Source organism: Porites lutea, chromosome 4, assembly GCF_958299795.1.
Source record: "Porites lutea chromosome 4, jaPorLute2.1, whole genome shotgun sequence".
NCBI classification, from domain to species: domain Eukaryota; kingdom Metazoa; phylum Cnidaria; class Anthozoa; order Scleractinia; family Poritidae; genus Porites; species Porites lutea.
The window spans coordinates 23,372,619-23,391,566 of NC_133204.1; the positions used below are offsets into that span (position 1 = coordinate 23,372,619).

At 42.0% G+C, this 18,948-nt stretch overlaps 1 protein-coding gene across 1 annotated transcript; it reads right to left on the reverse strand.

Annotated features, from left to right (window-relative positions):
- Positions 1-17,995: 17,995 nt before the first annotated feature.
- Positions 17,996-18,490, reverse strand: LOC140934418 (uncharacterized). Its single transcript, XM_073384046.1, has one exon. The coding sequence runs from the start codon at positions 18,488-18,490 to the stop codon at positions 17,996-17,998; it is 495 nt and encodes a 164-aa protein (XP_073240147.1).
- Between the last annotated feature and the right edge of the window lie 458 nt (positions 18,491-18,948).

Here is an 18,948-nt window from a genome sequence, read left to right on the forward strand (position 1 = left end):
GTGGTCTCGAGTTCAGAGGGTGTTTGGGCCACAGAATTCGCTCGACAGCAACTGCCGCCGTGATCGCTTTGGCAGTCGTCTGTCCCATTTCACGCCATACCACACCCCTGATTCGTCTGGCATCAACGTCTTTGCACAGCAGTCGCTGGTTGGGGAAAACCTCATGTTTTCCTCCCTTCGTGCTTATTGGTCCGCTCCTCCGTTTTCTCATTGACCAACGTTTTCAGCTTCATTTTACGATAATCGTGTTAGACATTCGACCCCGTCGGTATTGGCGGGAGTTATTACAAGCCACTAGCTTTGTTCGATTTCTCCTGGGGTAAAAGGGTGACGATTCGGTGTTGCTTTTTCCTTCTATTACTTGGGATGCTTCCCCAGACCGCTTCAATGGGACCTCTGGGCTTTCCGTTGCGTCTATTGACTTGCGCCCGTTGTTTGCCGAAGAACATATTAAATTACCTGCTTGGAATTCTCTTCTGTAAATGTAAATGTAAATGTCGCGATTGAAAGGACAAACATACATGTCCTCTTTACATAGCTTTCTGCAGTGGGCTCGGACATCAGCATACTAAGGGCGCCGATGGCAGCCGCTATCAGTCCATTTATGAGCCCACTGAACCCTCCCAACCCATGATGAGTGATGATGTAAGTGATGAAGATAGACCACAACACCGGGAACTACGTCCCCTACTCTTTTCGAATAGTGTGTGGGTGGGTTCTTTAACGTCCACTGAGTTATATGTGAATAAGGTTTGTGAGACGGGACCTCCGGTTTATCGTCCTTATGCGAGAAGACTTGAAAGTCTAATCATTTGCAGATGTCATTACAAAGACAGCACTTTCTCCTAAGTTATTTTTAAGACCCTGAGTGTTGGTCCGGCCAGGATTCGAACTCGCGACCTCCCGCTCAGCAGACCGGCGCTCTCCCAACTGAGCTAACCGGGCGGCGGTTCTGTAGGTCACGTCCCTGGAAAGCATCCTGGCAGTGCACATCTTTCCTTTACCCTACCGACCATGACGCAAATTTCTGTCAAGCTTGTGGTACGTCGACGGAAGACCCTATTGTTTCGGCGGTCCAGCCGGGGCTAGACATGTCGGCCGTCAACAGCCGTTTCAAGGCGTTCAGATCCTTCTCGAGTTGCATGCCTTATCAGAAGCAAAAGTCGTCCCCGGAGCGGCAGTTGTCAAGTTTCCTCGCCTCTCTTTCACCCCTGAAGTCCATACCCTCTGTTACCACCGAGGGCATCGTTAAATTTCTCATTAGCAAGGACGGGACAGGCAGGACCGTTGTGCACACACGGGCGTGTGATAGGAAAGTTTGTGAATGTCGGCTTCGATTGACGGCCGTTTCGGTAGACTCCCCCATCAGGAAATTGCGCGCTATTTATAAAAATTTACGCCGTTGCGCTTATTCTAACCCAGTCTCACACTTGTTAATAAAGGAGTATTTAAAATTGGTTAGACAGGAACAGGCTAATTTAGCGATTGTTCCGAAGCAGGCAATTCCCCCATTCTTTGAAAAGTTTAAGTCACTTGTCAGTCATTTTAGGAAGAAGATGGCTGCTAGCGCGCCGCTTTTCCTCGTTAGGCAAGTACATCCTAGTTAGAGACGCTAACATTTTTGTCGTGGTTGTCTTCACTAGGAATAGTAATTTATTCTTACCGCATATCTATTGTAGCCGATCACGTTAAACTAAGTTATGGGAGAAATCCGCTCCCGGCCCCACGACAACCACTACGCCCCGCCGGCACTGTGGGCGGCGCTAACTCACGTACACGAACAAGAAACACATACCCAAAGGTGGTATAGCCGCTTAATTCTACAGACGCCCTTTGCATAACTCAGAGCCCCACACCCAATTAAATGACCAAGAAACCCGTACTATGTAAGTAAGAACAGCGTTCAAGTAACTAAACTATCGGTTGGACGTTTCCCAGATGGGAAATGGTGGCACAACAGTTGGGGCCAGTGCCATAACATACTCCATTAGGTTAAGCTTACTGGACGCTTGAGATACGTGCGCATAGTTCCTGGCTATGTCGCTACTTTGCCAAGCCAAATACAGGGCGATCTCTTCCGGAGAACAGCCCAACAGGCTAAGGGTGTTGGAAAGCCCGACCCTGAAGCTGTAGGGTGTTTCCCGTCACAGAACTGAGCGTCGGAGAGATGGACACGCAAGCGATTCCTGACCTCCGAATCGAGAAATGGCCGCTTCCCGACAGACCTCCCGCGATCAGAGCCCCGGAAAAAATACCCTCGCGACAAGGAGACCCCCAGAGCTTAATACTCCAACCAAAGCATCGAGCAAACATCTGGGTCTCGAAAAGGAACGAGGATGAACTCACGGAGGGCGCCCTTGCAAACTGTATTCGTAAGGGACAGCCAAATCAAAAAGCCTTCCCGATCCCTTAGCCTGAACACTTGGTTGCAATTAAGATGCCTTAAGTCCGACGCTCTATTCTCACTGCATATATGATGAGCGCGACGCGGCAACATGTTAAATTTTTCAAATCTCCAGGGGTCTAGCTAGGAAGCGTCGGGTGTGATCCTTCGCCGCTCCTCCGGCATAAAATCCGGCTGCTTTGCATGAAATCTCACAGTTTGACGGGATTGCCTCTTGGGTACCATTTGCGCACCTCCAACCTCCCCTGGTGGCGGTTACCACTCCTCACCCAGCCTTGCCGCACGTCTTTTGCCTAGGCGGTCGCAAACTTCTCCCATAACTAGTTTAACGTGATCGGCTACAATAGATATGCGTTGAGAATAGATTACTACGGGTAGAGCTTGGTTCTATAATCAAAAGTGATCATATGAAAATTCCCATCAAGTTGGCAACAAATCTCTAGACAGCTTCTTTGATTTACATCAAGAATGGAATTTGTTAGGATACAAATTTCTTACAATTCAGGTGTCATTAAAGAATAACGAACGAGGACTACAATATCTGTAGAAAGCTTTCCTTCTATCCAGCCACAATCGGTAGCTTGTTGAGAATATGCTTGTTTGAGTCAGAAGACCACATAATTTTCAGTACGGAACCTGAAGCCTTCCGTGGAGTAGGGAGAGTGCCACTGATCTCAAATTACATTGGTTTCTATTGCAAAAACTCATTTTCGTATCCTTACCATTCTCTGGTAAAAGGAAAATAAACTTGAACCAAGGTAAATTTTGACGCGATGCATAACAAATATTACATTCCTTTTTTTTTCTCTTAGTGATTAAATACTCTAGCTGGTAATTTGGCCTTAATGATTTAAATAGTGAATTAAATTCCATCTCCTCTTTTGGAGAGATTTGTATTTCACTGAATGTGAAGTATGTGGACCTTTCGTCAGAAGTAAGCTGACTAGCAATTCCCCTTTCTTTTTGTGCTTAATTGATCACACTGTAAGCTATGCACTCTTGCTCATAAAGCCGCTGTACACTACTTTCTCTCTCTTCGTTCGCACATAAACTTACATTAATGAAGATTATTCAAACAATATACTCGGTTTCGACTTAAACAATCTTAGAATACAAAAATGCAATCAACCAAGTCCTTGCCAAATGGCAATGTAAATATTAACATAGCTGAGTTCAATAGAAAGACTTGAGTCTTTAGAAAAAAAAACTAGACTTAATACGAAACACAATCGCTCAATGTTTCTGGACCTCTGATAACCCTTCCAGATCTCCTTAGAGGGGGTGGCTGCTCAGCACCCGAAACTGGGACCTTGGGGAGTGTTCCCACCGTTGCTGGTGGTAAAGACATCCTTGGAATCTCTGCTGGCGCTGGTGCTGCAGTAGGTGTCACCGAAGTTGGTGCCATAACTTGTGTAGCTGACGCAGACGCAGCTGTTGCAGACGCAGATCCGAGCTCTGACTGTGATGCCGCCCTTTGATGGTCTGGAATGTTGAAGGGTTTAAATATGCGGCATATTTCTCCTGTACTCCCCCCCATTCGCCGACCTCAACACAACTTGATCCCCGTACCGAGTCATCACATCATATGGCTCCTTCCTAAACGATGACGATAACTTGTTTTGTCTCTTCTGCTCCAACAGAAACAATTCTCCCTCTCGCACGTCTCGCTCTTTCGCATGGAAATTTTCGTCAACATAGTCCTTGCTTGCTTCCCTCGTTTGGGTGTCACGGTCTCTGACTCCTTAGTCACTTATGTCTGCTTCCTCGTCATCTAAACCCGTCAACTCAGGCATTTTAGTGTTTAGCACTCTTCTAAACAGCAACTCTGCTGGACTCTTCCCCGTTGTCGAGTGGGGCGTGGACCTGTATGCGAGCAGGAACTTGTTTAATTCTTCCCTCCAGTTCTTCCCCTCCGCGTGGGCCGCTCTGATAGCTTTCAATAGTGTTCTATTCTGCCTTTCCACTTCACCATTAGCCCTTGGCCACAGAGGGGTTGTATGTCGTCTTTGAGATAATCCTCAATCTGGTTGGACACTAAATTTGGGCCATTGTCAGTCCGCAAACTCTTGGGTATTCCATATCTCGCAAACTAAGCATCGAGGCGTTGAATAATTATCTTGCTTGTGGTTGCCCTGACAACGTCAACCTCTATCCACCTGCAGTGATAATCCACCAGGACTAACAGATTCTCTCCTGATGGAAGTGGAACCAATATATCCAGAGCTAAATCTTCCCATGGTCGCTGAGGCATAGGAGTAGGTTTCACCGGTGGGGGTAGAACATGTTTGGTCACAAGTTGGCACCCATAACACTCCGAACACAGCTTTTCTGCATCCCGATCCATCCCCTACCACCAGACTTTCGTCCTGAGTCTCTCCTTTGTTTTGACAACTCCTTGGTGCCCCTTGTGTGCCAGGCTGACGACTCTCTTTCGTAGAGTTTGAGGCATCACAATCCTTGTTCCTCTCAAAATCACATGACCAATGAACGTTAACTCATTGCGCACTGGCAGGTACTGCTTTGGAGTACCGTTCCACCTTTCTTCAACAAGGCACTTCCTGACGGCCCATAATTCAGGATCTTCGGGTGAAATTCGTTCAATTTCTTTGATCTTCAGGGCAGCTGGTGCAGCATGCAATGCCACCATGCGCACGTATTCATCATCATCCTGGGATTGGTTTGAAGCAACAATCTTCGTTAGCCTTGACAAGGCATCTGCAACATTCTTTCTTGAGGACAAAAAGCAAACTTGATAATTGTAGGTCTGAAGGCGCAAAACCCAACGCTCAATCCGGGCTGATGGTTTAGACTTTCTCCAGTCAATAACTTTTAAGTGCTTCATGATCAGTAACAAGGTCAAATTTGGGCAATCCATAAACATACAAATGAAACCACTCAAAAGCCCAAACTAAGACCAATGCTACCTCTCGGTTTGGCTGTATCGGCGTTCAACATTGCTTAAGGTGCGGCTGGCATAACAAACAGCACGACGCTCCCCATTCCTCTCTTGTACCAGTACTGCTCCAAGTCCTACTGGACTGGCCTCCTCCCTCAGATTGGGATTGTGGTTCAGAAGCCTCGACTACAGTCCTGATCTTTTCCTTAGATGGACCGATCCCATGTCTGGTCAAGAGGCCTTTAGACCTGCCTTTTAGACCTGCCATTGTCTGGGTGATGATATGCTGATACTTCTCCGGGGCTGCATTGACACCAAAGCTCAATCGCTTGTATCGGAAAATTACATCATCAGTAGCACAAGAAGTAACATCCCTCGAGTTGGGTTGCAGTTCGATCTGATCAAAACCCAACGCAAATCAAGCTTAAAAAACACACTGTACTTCCATTTAGACTCTCCAGTACCTCATCTACGGTGGGTATGGGCAAACTCTCACGCACTATAGCCTCATTGGCTATACGCATCTCAACACATAAGCGTATGTCCCCTGACGGTTTTGGCACAACAACAACTGGGCTTATCCATGTTGTAGGCCCTTCCACTCTTTCAATAATGTCGTTCGCAAGGAGCTCATTAACTTTGGCAGTCACTTTGTCCTCAAGTGTAAACGGAATTCTTCGCATCTTTTGGACCACTGGGATTACTTGAGGGTCGATGTGCAGATTCAACTGGTAATTCTTCAATCTACCAACACCACTGAATACACCTGGAAACTTAGCTTTGAGGCTTTCCACAAAGGGGCAACCGACTGTGTTACAGCTTTCAGCAATGGGGTTAGGTACTGGACCCACGTGGAGAATTCCCAGTTCTGTTGCTGTTGAATATCCGACCAGGCACCACCCTCGTTTGACCACAACTAAGTGTGTTAAGACCTGTCTCTTCCACAGCCAATTCTGACTTAAACTGACCCACAACCTCAAGCTTTTGGTCACCATAGGCATATAATTTCTTGCTGCATAATTGCAATTCAATCTTTAATCCTTGACTTTGCAGGGTTTTTTTTAACTCATCCTGGCTAATCAGATTACTTGCAGAGCCAGAGTCAACTTATACTTCTTTGCTAATTCCACCAATCTTCACAGTAACAACTGGTTCACTGGCATTTGATAGGGCACATGACTATTCTTCTATAGTAACAGCAAATGAATCATCTTCACTCGACAGGAGTAATCTCATCGACAAGGTTGGCTTCTCTTCCCTTTCCATGAAGCGGCTGTCTAAGACCACGGCGATATAAAGGAGGCTGTTTCGAAGGTTTTGTCTGGGCAGAATGCTGCTTAAATCTATTCTTGCAAAAGCGAGCGAAATGGCTATATTTTTTCACATTTTGAGCACTTCCTTCCCTTCGCAGGACAATTCCTATCACGAGAGAAGTGGCCCTCCTTTCCACAACTGAAACAAGTTTTGCTATATGCCTTCTTTACTCCCACAGAATTTAGTAGTTACACCGGTTTCGTCACTTGAGTTTGTCATTTCAGTTCCTTGATCACGTGCTTGTTCCCACAGTCAAACTTTATCCATTACATCTTCAAGCGAAATATTTCTCACCTCTAGCAGTTTCTTCTTCCACTCGATTTCAGGCAACCTCTCGATTAACTGATCCCTTAGATTATCGTCTAAAGCCTCGCCAAAATTACAATGCCTTGCTTGTTTTTTTAAGCGAACCAGGAACTTGTCGGCAGATTCTCCTGACAGTGGCGCCATGCTACGAAACACGTGTCATTCATATCTAGTTTTCGAATACAAACTTTATACACGTCGTTCGTCGTTGCGTTAATCGGTCCCGGGTCTACCAAATATTTGACCTCGGCGGTTCTCCTTCTTTAGTTCTAACCGCCGAGGTCAAATATTTATCTCGCAAAATAGACCTTAAAACAGCAAGGGACGGCGAAAAAAACATGACACATGACTCAGTTAACATTTTCTTCAAACTATTATTGAAAAATTTGCTTTAAATTCTGCATTTTGGAACAAATTATAGCCACCGTATTGTTCATATGTATTTCTTCTATAAATAACAAAAGATCGTTGCTCAGATTTCAATCAACAACGGCCCCCACTAACAGAGGGTGGTCTGCCTGTGGTCAAAGTGTCAGTACCTCGTTTTAAGTAGCCTGAGTATCAGGCGTTTCTGGGGAAAAGGGGAAAGATGGAAGGGAAAAAGGGAGAGAGCTGAAGGAGAGAAACGCCTGACACAGATGCTTTTACTGGAGCCTTCCACCCCTACACAGCATGATTCGATACCATCCAATCAAAATCACTTCCGGTCATTGGGTTGTCAGCTTCACGTGTCAAAAAGCTCGCCTGAAATAAATCTCATTCAACGGTTTGGCCGAGCTCCGGTGCTTGTGTTGCTACGATTCCTTTTTTTTTTTTAAACCTCCAATGATGAGTTTTTGAATATTTGTAATGTAAAACATTACAGGAATTATAACATGTCTTAAAAATTGTGTTAGTGTAAGATCGCCAACGCTCTCGTTCGTAAATAAACGTGCCCCAGAAAATTGTAAATTGCTTTTGTTTACAGAGTTACATCAGGCGCTTGTCTGGCAGCTAAAAAGCTGATGTTATCCCTCGTATCCTCGGGCGGTGGAAAGGAGCTGCAAGAATAAATAGGAAGGTGCGATGGTGAAACACCTATGCCTAGAAATTATCAAGCAGCAGCAAATTCGACCACTTCACGGAGAGCTCGTGAAAGCTGTTACAAGTTTTAAAAAAGTGAGAGCCTATAGCAAAGGTCAATCCCGTTGGCGAAATATGATGGCGCCCGCTTGAGCTTAAGACATTTCAAAAGTGAGAGAATTTTGGAAGAGGAAGCGAACGAATTCCAATCACGTACGCTATCGTAACCGCCACAAGCAAAGTCAAACTTTTTAAAAGCATTGGTGCTGTCGGCTATCTCAATATATGGCTACCTCGCTCTATTTTCAGTTACAGTAACAATCCCCTTTTAACGGCAGGATATTGTAAATCAGAACTTAGATATCTGAAACACTGATATCGTCGTCTTTGTCCCGGTCTTTTGAAACCAATACTCAGACATAGTTTCGGCAGAAGCTGGTATGTATGAGGCTTTTCCATACTCCGAGTACATCTTTCCTTTAAACTACGAGGCCTTGAAAAGACAATTCTTGCTCGGATTTTATTTTTATTCCAGGAAAGAACTTGAGAGCGCCCTCTAGAGCCGTTTTGAATTCCTCTCTGCGTCCCCTCTGTCCATAAAAGTATCCATACCGGTAACATGAAATCAAAACATCTATGAAAAATGTCAATTGCTTCTTGCCGATCGCTCTTGCGGTCAGTGACGCCAGGGGGTATTGTGTGTTATCCAATCACTGCCACATCCAGATTTTGGATGTGTCACACGGTTTGCTGAATGGTTTTGTGTCAGGCCTTCCTTTCTCTTCTCCCCCTCCCCCTCCCCCATCTAAAATTTCCTCTGCCCTAGCCCCTTAGGAAGGCCTGATACTCAGGCTACGTTTTAAGCCGAGTACGTGCTAACATAATGGTCATATAAAAACATAATGGTCATAAATTCTAAAAGCGTCCCACTCCATAACTAGTATAAACGGCTAGCAGGAACTAAAAGGTTACTCTGATAACTTTACCACATTGAAATCATCAAACTAATGGATTTTATCCCCATTCAAACGCAAGAAGAAGAATAGCAACACTCAACGCCACATGGATCGCAAAAATAAGAGTAAAAAACGCAGAACTACTGTTTTCTATACATTTCGTGATCTCGTTTTGCTATTCACTGGGACATTGAAAAAATATTTGTATTCAAGGCACGCTGTTACGATGCCAGTTCCTCTGTTCGCTCAATTCATGTACGTGACATTAACGCTGCACTCGGCAATGTGGTGCCAATCCATGCCGGATGCGAATGGGTGTCCGTAATTTGCAAGGCGACAACAAAAGAAACAAATCAGAGGTATAGAATTGACTTGAACTGCTTGTAACATAAAAACTGAATACAAGTAATCGTTTGCGAAAGAAATCCTTATGTAATATTGTAATGAATTTAATGAGTAGTCAGATTGTTTACACATGAACAGAGGCCAACGAGATGTAATGCCTAAAAAAATAACCATCGTTAAGATGTTCTTTGCGTCAAAATGACGATAAAAAAGACGAAGAAACCTCATTTTTCTATACCACGTTTTTGAAATTAAATAAATAAAATGAAAAATTACTCTGCTTAACAAAAAACAGGAAATAAGGGGAGGTTTCATAAAAAGAATTTCTACTGGAGGCAGAAAATTATTTTCGGCAAATCATTATAAGAAAATCCGGTAAACAGACTGCGGTGAGTGTGACCTAAAGCCTTTGTATTATTGCAAGAAATAAATAAATATGCAAAACACCTAAAACGAGGATGGGAGAATTGTAACCAACCCCTTTTCTTTTTTCCCTCAAGCCATAAGGCTTGACATAAGGCGGCAGGCACACTATATTACTAAGTACATATAAATACAGCAATGGAACCTCGTTAACTGAAGTCCTCAGTATAACGAACGATATTTTTCGCCCCAGTAATGGTAAAATATACGGAAAAGAACGTCGGGATACAAGGAAACCTTGTTATAGCGAACGTATTTTGCCAGTCGATCCCTTGGCTCTTCGTTAAATCGAGATTCCACTGCACCATATTATCAACTTATTCGCCTTGACAAAAACAAATTTGCCAAGCTTCTTCGCAATTTTTTAATATTATTTTTGTCCTCCAGTGTTTTCGTGAACCAACTCTGTCAACTTTCCGCTTTCACTACATATGCAATCAAAAATCAGGATGTAACAGGGAATCCACCCCCCACCTCGAGACCTTTCTTCCCACACCAGTGTTCACTTGTAGACGAATGTGAAATTGATCTAAAAACAATTTCTTCCGTGTCCGGAACCGATTTACAAATGGTAAGCAATTATGTCATTAACAAGACGTTGTCTTCATAAATTTTCAAACCTTCATGACAGGCACCAAGAAAATATGCAAAAGTAATGAACGTGCCGGAGCTTTTAAGAACAGCTTTCGCTGAAGTGCACTTTCACGACTGCAGTACGCGGTGGTGGTAGCTTCAAAACTTTTCAAATAATCTTAAGACAAATTGAAAGGCAATCTTAAGAGGCTTTCAAGACTCAAGAGGAAGGTAAAACTTACCACTGGTACCTTTTCTTCATTTACTTAAAACAAAAGGTTTAAACGTGAATAATTAATCCGAAAGGTTTACATTTTTCAATCGCTTTTTCTTTTCTTTCTTTTCTTTTTTTTTTGGTTTTGTTTTCTATCTGGTCAACATAGTTTTTATCCTCATTGTACCTATTTCTGCACTTCAGAAAGGTGAAGGATATTCTTAAATGTTTTGCTTGTAACGCAATATTTATACATGAACCTTAATTTAAATTACTTTAACAAGAGGCTTTTAGATCAGGTCAAAAGCCGCGATTTTTATCGCCGCGTTCTTTTTCCAAGAAACGGACATGCTCTTTTCACTTCTTAATTTTACATATCCAGTCGTCATTGAATAGAATTTATCTACCGCGCGTCCAATTCGGATATGTTTCCTCGTCTATTGCCTTAAAATCCGGCTATAATTTAAATCTACTTTCGGCAATACGAGACAAAACACAACTTTAACTAATGTGAAAATGGCACCGAAAATAGCGATTTTTGGTCCATTCGGCGTGATGTACTTTCTCCACGTTCTTTTTGAAAGAACATGCTCATCAGAACAACTGCTAGACGAACTTGTGAGTGACCTAAATCATTTGATAAACCGGTGTCGTATAGAAGCTACGCGTAGATTTGTTTTGGATGTGTCAACAAACGATTGCCTGTCACAACAAAATTAGTCAGAATATTCACTCATAATCATGACACATTTATTTCAGTGGCGATTTAAAATATATAATGTATGACAAAGATGTTTTTTTCAGTCAGTGACACAGGCGACTCGGGTGACACGTACGGGTAGATGAAAAGAAATCCGAATACTCCAATTAGGAGTAGATGGAGTAGAGCTTGTTACTTGTCCTACCACTGGGCTACAGGAGATTTGTGGGAGCTAAGGCCACTAAACTAGGTTCATGTGACAAACATGAAAAACCGGACTACTTATGTAGCTGGCAATAAATTTTGAGGGCTTCTAACTTCCTTTTTGGCAGATCGAGGCACCGCAAATAATAATTCGGCATTGTCTTGACATGCAGTAACAGTGACATCAAAAGGTGAGAGAAATCATCATTTCTTCAGTCAAAAGTTGCATTAAGACGGGTCCCGTTTTAAATGAGTCTTACCCCGAATATCTTCTTGTTTCAGAGTTAGAGATGAAGGCATGAATGAATGTTAAATAAATGAATGACTCGACTCACGGCCCATAAATCAAATGAGTTTCATAAATTTAAATGCACTTATGAGAACGGCTTACGAGTTCGTTAAAATTTACTTTTTTGTTCGAAAGTACTGTAACAAAAACTAAACAAGTGCGCAATCTTTATTTCAAAATTGAACGAAGAATATACCAACTTGCTATAGCATTTTTGAATGTTCATTTTGGCATTATTTCATACAATCTCAGCCATTCAGCCACCCAATTAGAGAAATGTTGAGCGTCTTTTAATTTCTCTTTCTTTGCTTATTCCGAGTTATCACTGGGTGTTCCTTTTAATAAACAGAAAGATTTAAATCACCAACCTAATTTGTTTGGTTGGCCAACGTTCGGTGAATAAAAACAAAAAAAGGAAAGGCAAATTGAAATTTATTTTCTCTTTCAAATAATTATCAGGAATATATTTAAAAAAAGGAACGAAAATAGATGGTAAAAACATGACCACAGGCGGCCCAAGCTCAGTGTGTGAGTTTTATCACCAACACATGTAGTTTCATATTGGGTAATTGAAAATGGCCGTGAATCAGGGGCACCCAACGAGAATATAGTTCAAAACCACTTAAACAAAGCATTGTTAAACGTATTTTAGTTTTTAAACGGTAGATATAGGTATATTTTTATCCCCTGAAAATTTTTCATCTGTTCGGATTTCCTAGCTGAAAATCTAGTGATCCGAAAATTATAGGGATCAAAACTTACCTTTTCGAAAATTTCAGCTAGAAAAAGGCTCCAGAAAATTCTAGGTGACCTTTTAACGGTAAAAATCCGTTAGAAATGGGCAATGAAACCATTTTTTAGATGTTCGAAAATCCTAGGAGAGACAGGCAAGCAAGACATTTTACAACAAATGTTCCGAAAATTCAGGATCTCAAATCGTCTTCCGAACAGATACTTTCCGAAAATTGACGTTGGGTGCCCCTGGTGAATATAAAGGATTTGTATGGGAATTCAGGTAAAAGATTCAAATCGATAAATACTCGCTAGAATGTTCAATAAAATACAGCTAACCGTATTTACTTTGCTCGTTTTTGTTTGCTGTGTGGTTATTTTTCCGATCCATTGCGATTTACAGTTTTTACAGTGGAAACTCGGGGTTAAAGGAAATCGCTTAAATCGCAATGGATCGGAAAAATAACCACACAGCAAACAAAAACAAGCAAAGTAAATACAGTAAGCTGTATTTTATTGAACATTCTAGCGAGTATTTATCGATTTGAATCTTTTACCTGAATTCCCATACAAATCCTTTATATTCACGGCCACTTTAAATTACCCAATATGAAACTACATGTGTTAATGATTAAACTCACACACTGAGCTTGGGCCGCCTGTGACCTGACAGGCCATTAAACGGTCTTAGTTTAAACGCAAGAAAATCAAAGAAGATGTACTGACGCCGGAAAGGCGCGTCGAAGTTTTTGTTTTTAAATTTTTTAAATCATTCAGGAGGTCTTTCTTAATCCCCTCTTGTCCACTGCTCTAGATTCAACGACTTGGTTCTGCTTTTTATGTCTGTGAAAGATAGTGCTATGGCTATGATTTATATTTAGCTGCCACTGAAATGAAAGACGAAAAGTTATTACAGTGACTATGCCACTTAAATAATGACTGGTTCTAAAACTTTCCGTCCAGGGGTGAAACTAATTAAAACTGGCTACACAGTAACACTTGAGCTACTGTCGAGTGGGTGTTGCTTGTCAGGCGGTTATAACTTTTTTTGTCTCTCGTGTGCGTCTTATTGTGAAATGGATAACTCAAAACGGTCAGACAGGCTTGTTGGCACGCCACTAACCTGAACAAGTTGGTTATAATTCAACATCTCTAGAATGACATAGAATGACATCTATAGAATAGCATCTTCACCTTCATCTTTTCAAACTAGTGCCGCGTTTTCAAAACTTCCGTCTCAAAAAAAAAAACCCTGACAAAAACAAAAAGTGATGTCCATACTTGGCTTGGAGAAGCCCATCCCAAAACCCCTCGGCCAGGATAAGCCGCGGCTTGAGCTGGCCTTGGGTTGAATAAGCCGTGAACATAGATTTTGTACCATTTATACGGGGTGTTCGCGCCTTATGTAAGCCGCGGCTTATTTTCTCTCGTATAAACAGCCCTATTGTTGGGATGCTTTTGTTGTTCCAACTAATATGCATGATATGTGGCCGCGAAGGCCATGGTGCTGAGTGCATGGTCAGTGCACAGAAAGTGCACAGCGAGCAGAGGAGTTTTTTGTTACCTTGATTGCATCCCCGGATACCCGGGGAGGGGTGGGGATCAGTCGGGCCGGAAGAAAAGGCGCGACGAAGGTTTTCAAGCACAGACGGAAGAGCCCCTGGGTACCGACTCTCACCGGACCATTTCCAAACGGTCAAGCGAATGCTAGCTCCTGATTGGGCACCAAAAATGCTTTGTATTATTGTGCCCAATCGGCGAACAGCATCTCCTGAGTTCTTTTCGTGAGTTCGTAGACGACGGCTATTGTCTCGATCATGGCTTGTCTGGCTCATGCACCAAAGAAATGTACGCAGTCAGGAAACTTTCAGTTTGATATAAACTCTCCATTTCAAAATACTGTCTACTCGAAAATTAAAGACGCTTTTGCAAAAATACAAGCTTGAGCTCACAAGAGGTATTCACGCTTGCATCGATCACGCCTTCGTAAATATTAGGGAGTTTGCCACGACAGCCGACAGCAACGAAAACGTCGCATGAAAAGTGAAGTCACATTTTTTCAGTCTCTATCATGATTTTTCCAACTTGCTTACTTTGTCAAATGCAAGCCAACTCTTCTGGAGCTGAATTTCTATCAACCATATCCAGCTCATAAAGAGAAAGAAAATTTTGTCATTGCTTGTTTACGTCCTTCACAAAACGTGAAATTAGGCATTTTCACTTGGTAGTCGTGTAGTGACGGCTAAGAAATGTACAAAAAGGCGTGAAACACGTTCAAAATTGTTGTTTTGTCTTGTCAAGCTATTGCTTTTTTTACTTTCTCGTCACCTCTGCATCTTAAACTTCCTATTATTTTCGATACATTGTGATCCGTCAGGAACAGAATTTTCTCAGTGCAAATTGCATTGCTCCTGCTGATAGCTTCCGAAACGTTTTTAGACTCATCGGTAGTTTCTTCGTTTCTGGTTAGGAAAGCTTGGTGAACGAACCGGGCAACTGTGGCAACAAAATAGCCGTCGTGTACGAACTCACGAAAGGAACTCAGGAGAAACTGTTCGCCGATTGGGCATAATAATACAAAGCATTTTTTGTGCCCAATCAGGAGCCAGCATTCGCTTGACCGTTTGGAAATGGTCCGGTGAGAGTCGGTACCCAGGGGCTTTTCCGCCGACTTTTGCGCCTGTGCTTGAACAATTTCGTCGCGCCTTTTCTCCTGGCCCGACTGGCCGCCCCTGGGTCTCCGAGGATGCCTTGATTGTTGATTGTAGTCAATATTACAGTTGATACCGCGCATCGCCTTTGTTTTTATGCTGTGGAGTCGAGCAAACTGTCATGCGATCGTCTTACAAACCTGGTAAAATATTATCCAATGCTCCGGAAAACGCTTAAGGTAATCTTAAAAAAACAATGCGAAACTCGACAAAATGCCACTTAAACCGGCCAGGACCGACAAGGAGACGTTCAATTGAAGGTATGTTAATTGGCTTTGCTTTTTTATATTTTTACTGCCAGGCTATTTTAGTACGACAATAGGGTTTTTAAATGTGGCGCTCGTAAGAGTGTCAGAATCGATAGGAAATTTCTAGGGGAGAATTAACCAGGACAAGTCAGTACAGAAAGATATAACGGTAAAGATATATTTATTTGAAATATTACATATTTTTAAATTCCTCTTCCGAGTCGAATATCGTCGACTCTTAGTCTAGCTCCGATCGATTTTGTCCATGTTGTTGACACGCACTACGTCTAGGCTACCTGTGGATGGAGCAAAAGCAGATTGACCTTCTATCGTTGACGCCCGCAATCCGAACATTTTGGTTATCACTAGTAATAAAAGTAATAGTTTAGCGTGCTATTATAGCTGTTATATAAGTAAATTATAATTATCATAAAAAACCTCCCAGAATTCTTTGAGGTAATTTTTAAAAAGCTTTGACAATTTTATATGTAGAAGACTGTCAGACCAAACAAGATAACATTTGATTTGATAACTTTTAGGTCTAACTGAATCTGAGGGTCCGGGTTCGAATAAGATAAGATAAGCACTTTATTTTAGCACGATAAAAAGATCGGCATTGCTGGTGGGGTCGTGCATACTAACAATTACAAGAAAAATAAGAAGTACTAAAAGCAAATGTACGATTAAAAATTAAAACTGTTAAAAATGTTTAAAATAGGTCGTGAAAATATACAATTAAAAATTAAAACTGTTAAAAGTATTCGTAACTGATATCTCTATTTTTAGTAGTAGCTAAGATTGGTTCGAAATGCATTTTATCGGTATCAAATTTTACAAGACAGCGTTTAAATTCTTTTAAGGTTTTGGCTCTGTTTCCTTGTTCGTTAAAGTGTTCCATGCGATTGCTCCTCTAAAGCGTATGGAGTTCCTGATAAAACTTGTTTCTGGTCTTGGAAGAATGATGTTCTCATTTCTTCTGCGGCCTGAATTCCTCTGTAAAAACAAATCTTTAAATTCCGTGAAGGTATAACCTTTTAAACACTTAGAGACAAACTCCGTTAGTCGCAGTTTGTACATTGTTTCCAGACTATCCCATCCAGTTCGCATTGAGACATCTTCAGCGCTGGTGTCCCATGGCAGCCCATATACAATCCGTCCAGCCCTTGCATGGAGTTTCTCCAGGTTGTTTAGGTGCGTCTTTCTGCACGATTTCCACACTGTCAGACCGTATGTAACTGATGGTAGTATCACTTTTGTGTAGAAATCTTCTAATTGCTTCTGAGGGAGGAATCGCATGCATCGGAGTAGACTTAACTTGAATGCGAAGGACTTCGCTACATTTGCAGCGTGATCTGACCAGATCAACTTGATCTGACCAGGATCAACTTGTTATCAACTTGTACTCCGAGGAGTCTTTCTGAGTTTGTCCACCTTATGTTGTTGTTGCCAAGGTGAAGAGCTTGGATAGGGCCAGCAAATGTTGATTTGCGCTGCATGATCATTGCTTTACATTTTTTTGGGTGTGGTACCATCGAATTTCTGTCGCACCATTCCTGGAGTTCAGCTAGAACATTGTTTAGTGAGTTTGTTAGCAAATCCATCGTTTCTGCGATACAGTATATTGTTGTGTCGTCTGCATACAGATAAGTTTGCGCAGAGCATAGTGATTTTGGGTGGTCGTTTGTGAAGAGGGAGAATAACGTGGGTCCGAGGACCTACCCTGCGGCACTCCTTGAGCTATAACGTGTGTATCGGAGTCGGATTCTGACGAATTGTCTTCGTTCTGTAAGGTAGCTCTTTAACCACAGCCAGATATCTCCTCTGATTCCAAGGTCGTCCAGCTTTTGTAGCAATATATTGTGCGCCACTTTGTTGAAAGCTTTTGCGAAATCCACAAACAGTATTCCCACAAAAGGCTTTCTTTCTACTGCTTCTCTCCACCTCTCGGTTAGGTGTATTAATAGCTGTTCTGTTGACTTTCCCTTCCTATAAGCCAATTGTCTGTTATCAAGTAAATTTTGCGTAACCACGTGATTAGTGATATTACTTGCGACGCGGGATTCCATTACTAAGCATAGACAGTGGTCTGTAACATGTTCTGTCTTCCTCTTGTCTTTTTTTGAGCGCTGCACTGACTCTAGCTATTTTCCATTGGTCTGGTGGCTTCAGTGCAGGCTTCAACACTCTGAACACGCTCGTGAGAGATGGGGCAATAGACATACCTGCATACTTTAAAAGACTCGCAGATACGCCATCTGGCCCCGTGGCTTTCTTCACTTTTAACTTATAGATCTTTTCCTCGATTTCCTTCTGACTGATCGTGATACTGGTCATAATCGGTATATCCACATTCTCACGGCTATGAGCTGAATGGCTGAATTTCATCCGCGGGGCCAATCAATTTTTCATCAATTGTGCAGAAATATATCGTTTAACATGGTTGCGTTTTCAGTATCATCTGTTGTAAGGGTTCCATCGTCCTTCTTTAATGGGTGGGCTTGTCTGTTTACTTTTGTTGTTCCTGATGTCTTTTTCAGTAGTCTCCAGTAAGCAGCAGCGGATTTTACTTTATCGAATAGACTGGAGTAATAATCGTCTTTGGCTTTTTTCGTCATCGTTCATATTTTATTTCTAAGTCTTTTATAGTTATCCCATAGCAGTGGATCATTTAGCTGACGCGCCCTTTTCAGAGTCTTGTATCTTTGATTCATGGTTATTCTGATTTCCTTTGTTACCCAAGGCAGGCTGTTACTGCGTACTTTAATTTGTTTAAGTGGTGCGTGTTCGTTGCATAATTCTGTGAAGAGCAGGTTCCATGCGTAATAAACATCAGTGGGGTCATCAAAAACTTCGCAGACTTGAAAAGGCGCTCGGGCAATGTCACTTTGAAAGTTCCTTTCGTTGAATTTGTTAGAGTTCCTGATGGTAATTATTTTAGGCTGGTCTCTCGGGATACTGGCTGATAAGGTTGCATAAATCATGTCGTGATCTGAGATACCCAGGTGACAAGCGCCCTTTTGTTTGACCAGATCTTTTCTGTTCGTGACAATGAGGTCAATCAACGTTTTAGAATGGTTAGTAATTCTTGTTGGTCCTTTTACCACGTTCTTCATATTAAACTGTTCGAGTATCCCTTCAATTAATCAATCAATCAATCAATCAATAATCTTTATTTATACACGATAAGTATTTAAAGCGACGCTTCGCTTGTGGGGTCGTGTCTAAATAATTGAATAAGATAACTAATGAAGTAGAAAATAAATAGGATATGCACCAGCTAAAATCATATAGCTACTTACTACTTACAAGTCTAAAACGATAAAAGCTTAAAATTCTAAAGTACAAGGTGGTACTCTAGTATCGACTAATTATTAACACTAATTATACTTAAATTCTTCCTCTCTTCTTGTTAATGTTTGAGGGGAGATACAGTCGAAATCTAGCAGTGTAGCAGACTCCTTTGACCGTCTTGCCATAATCGCATATTTCTTAACATTGTCTATATCGTCATTAAGTTGAGGAACCAACGTGTTCCAAACTATTGCTCCTCTACGAGCTACAGAGTTCCTCA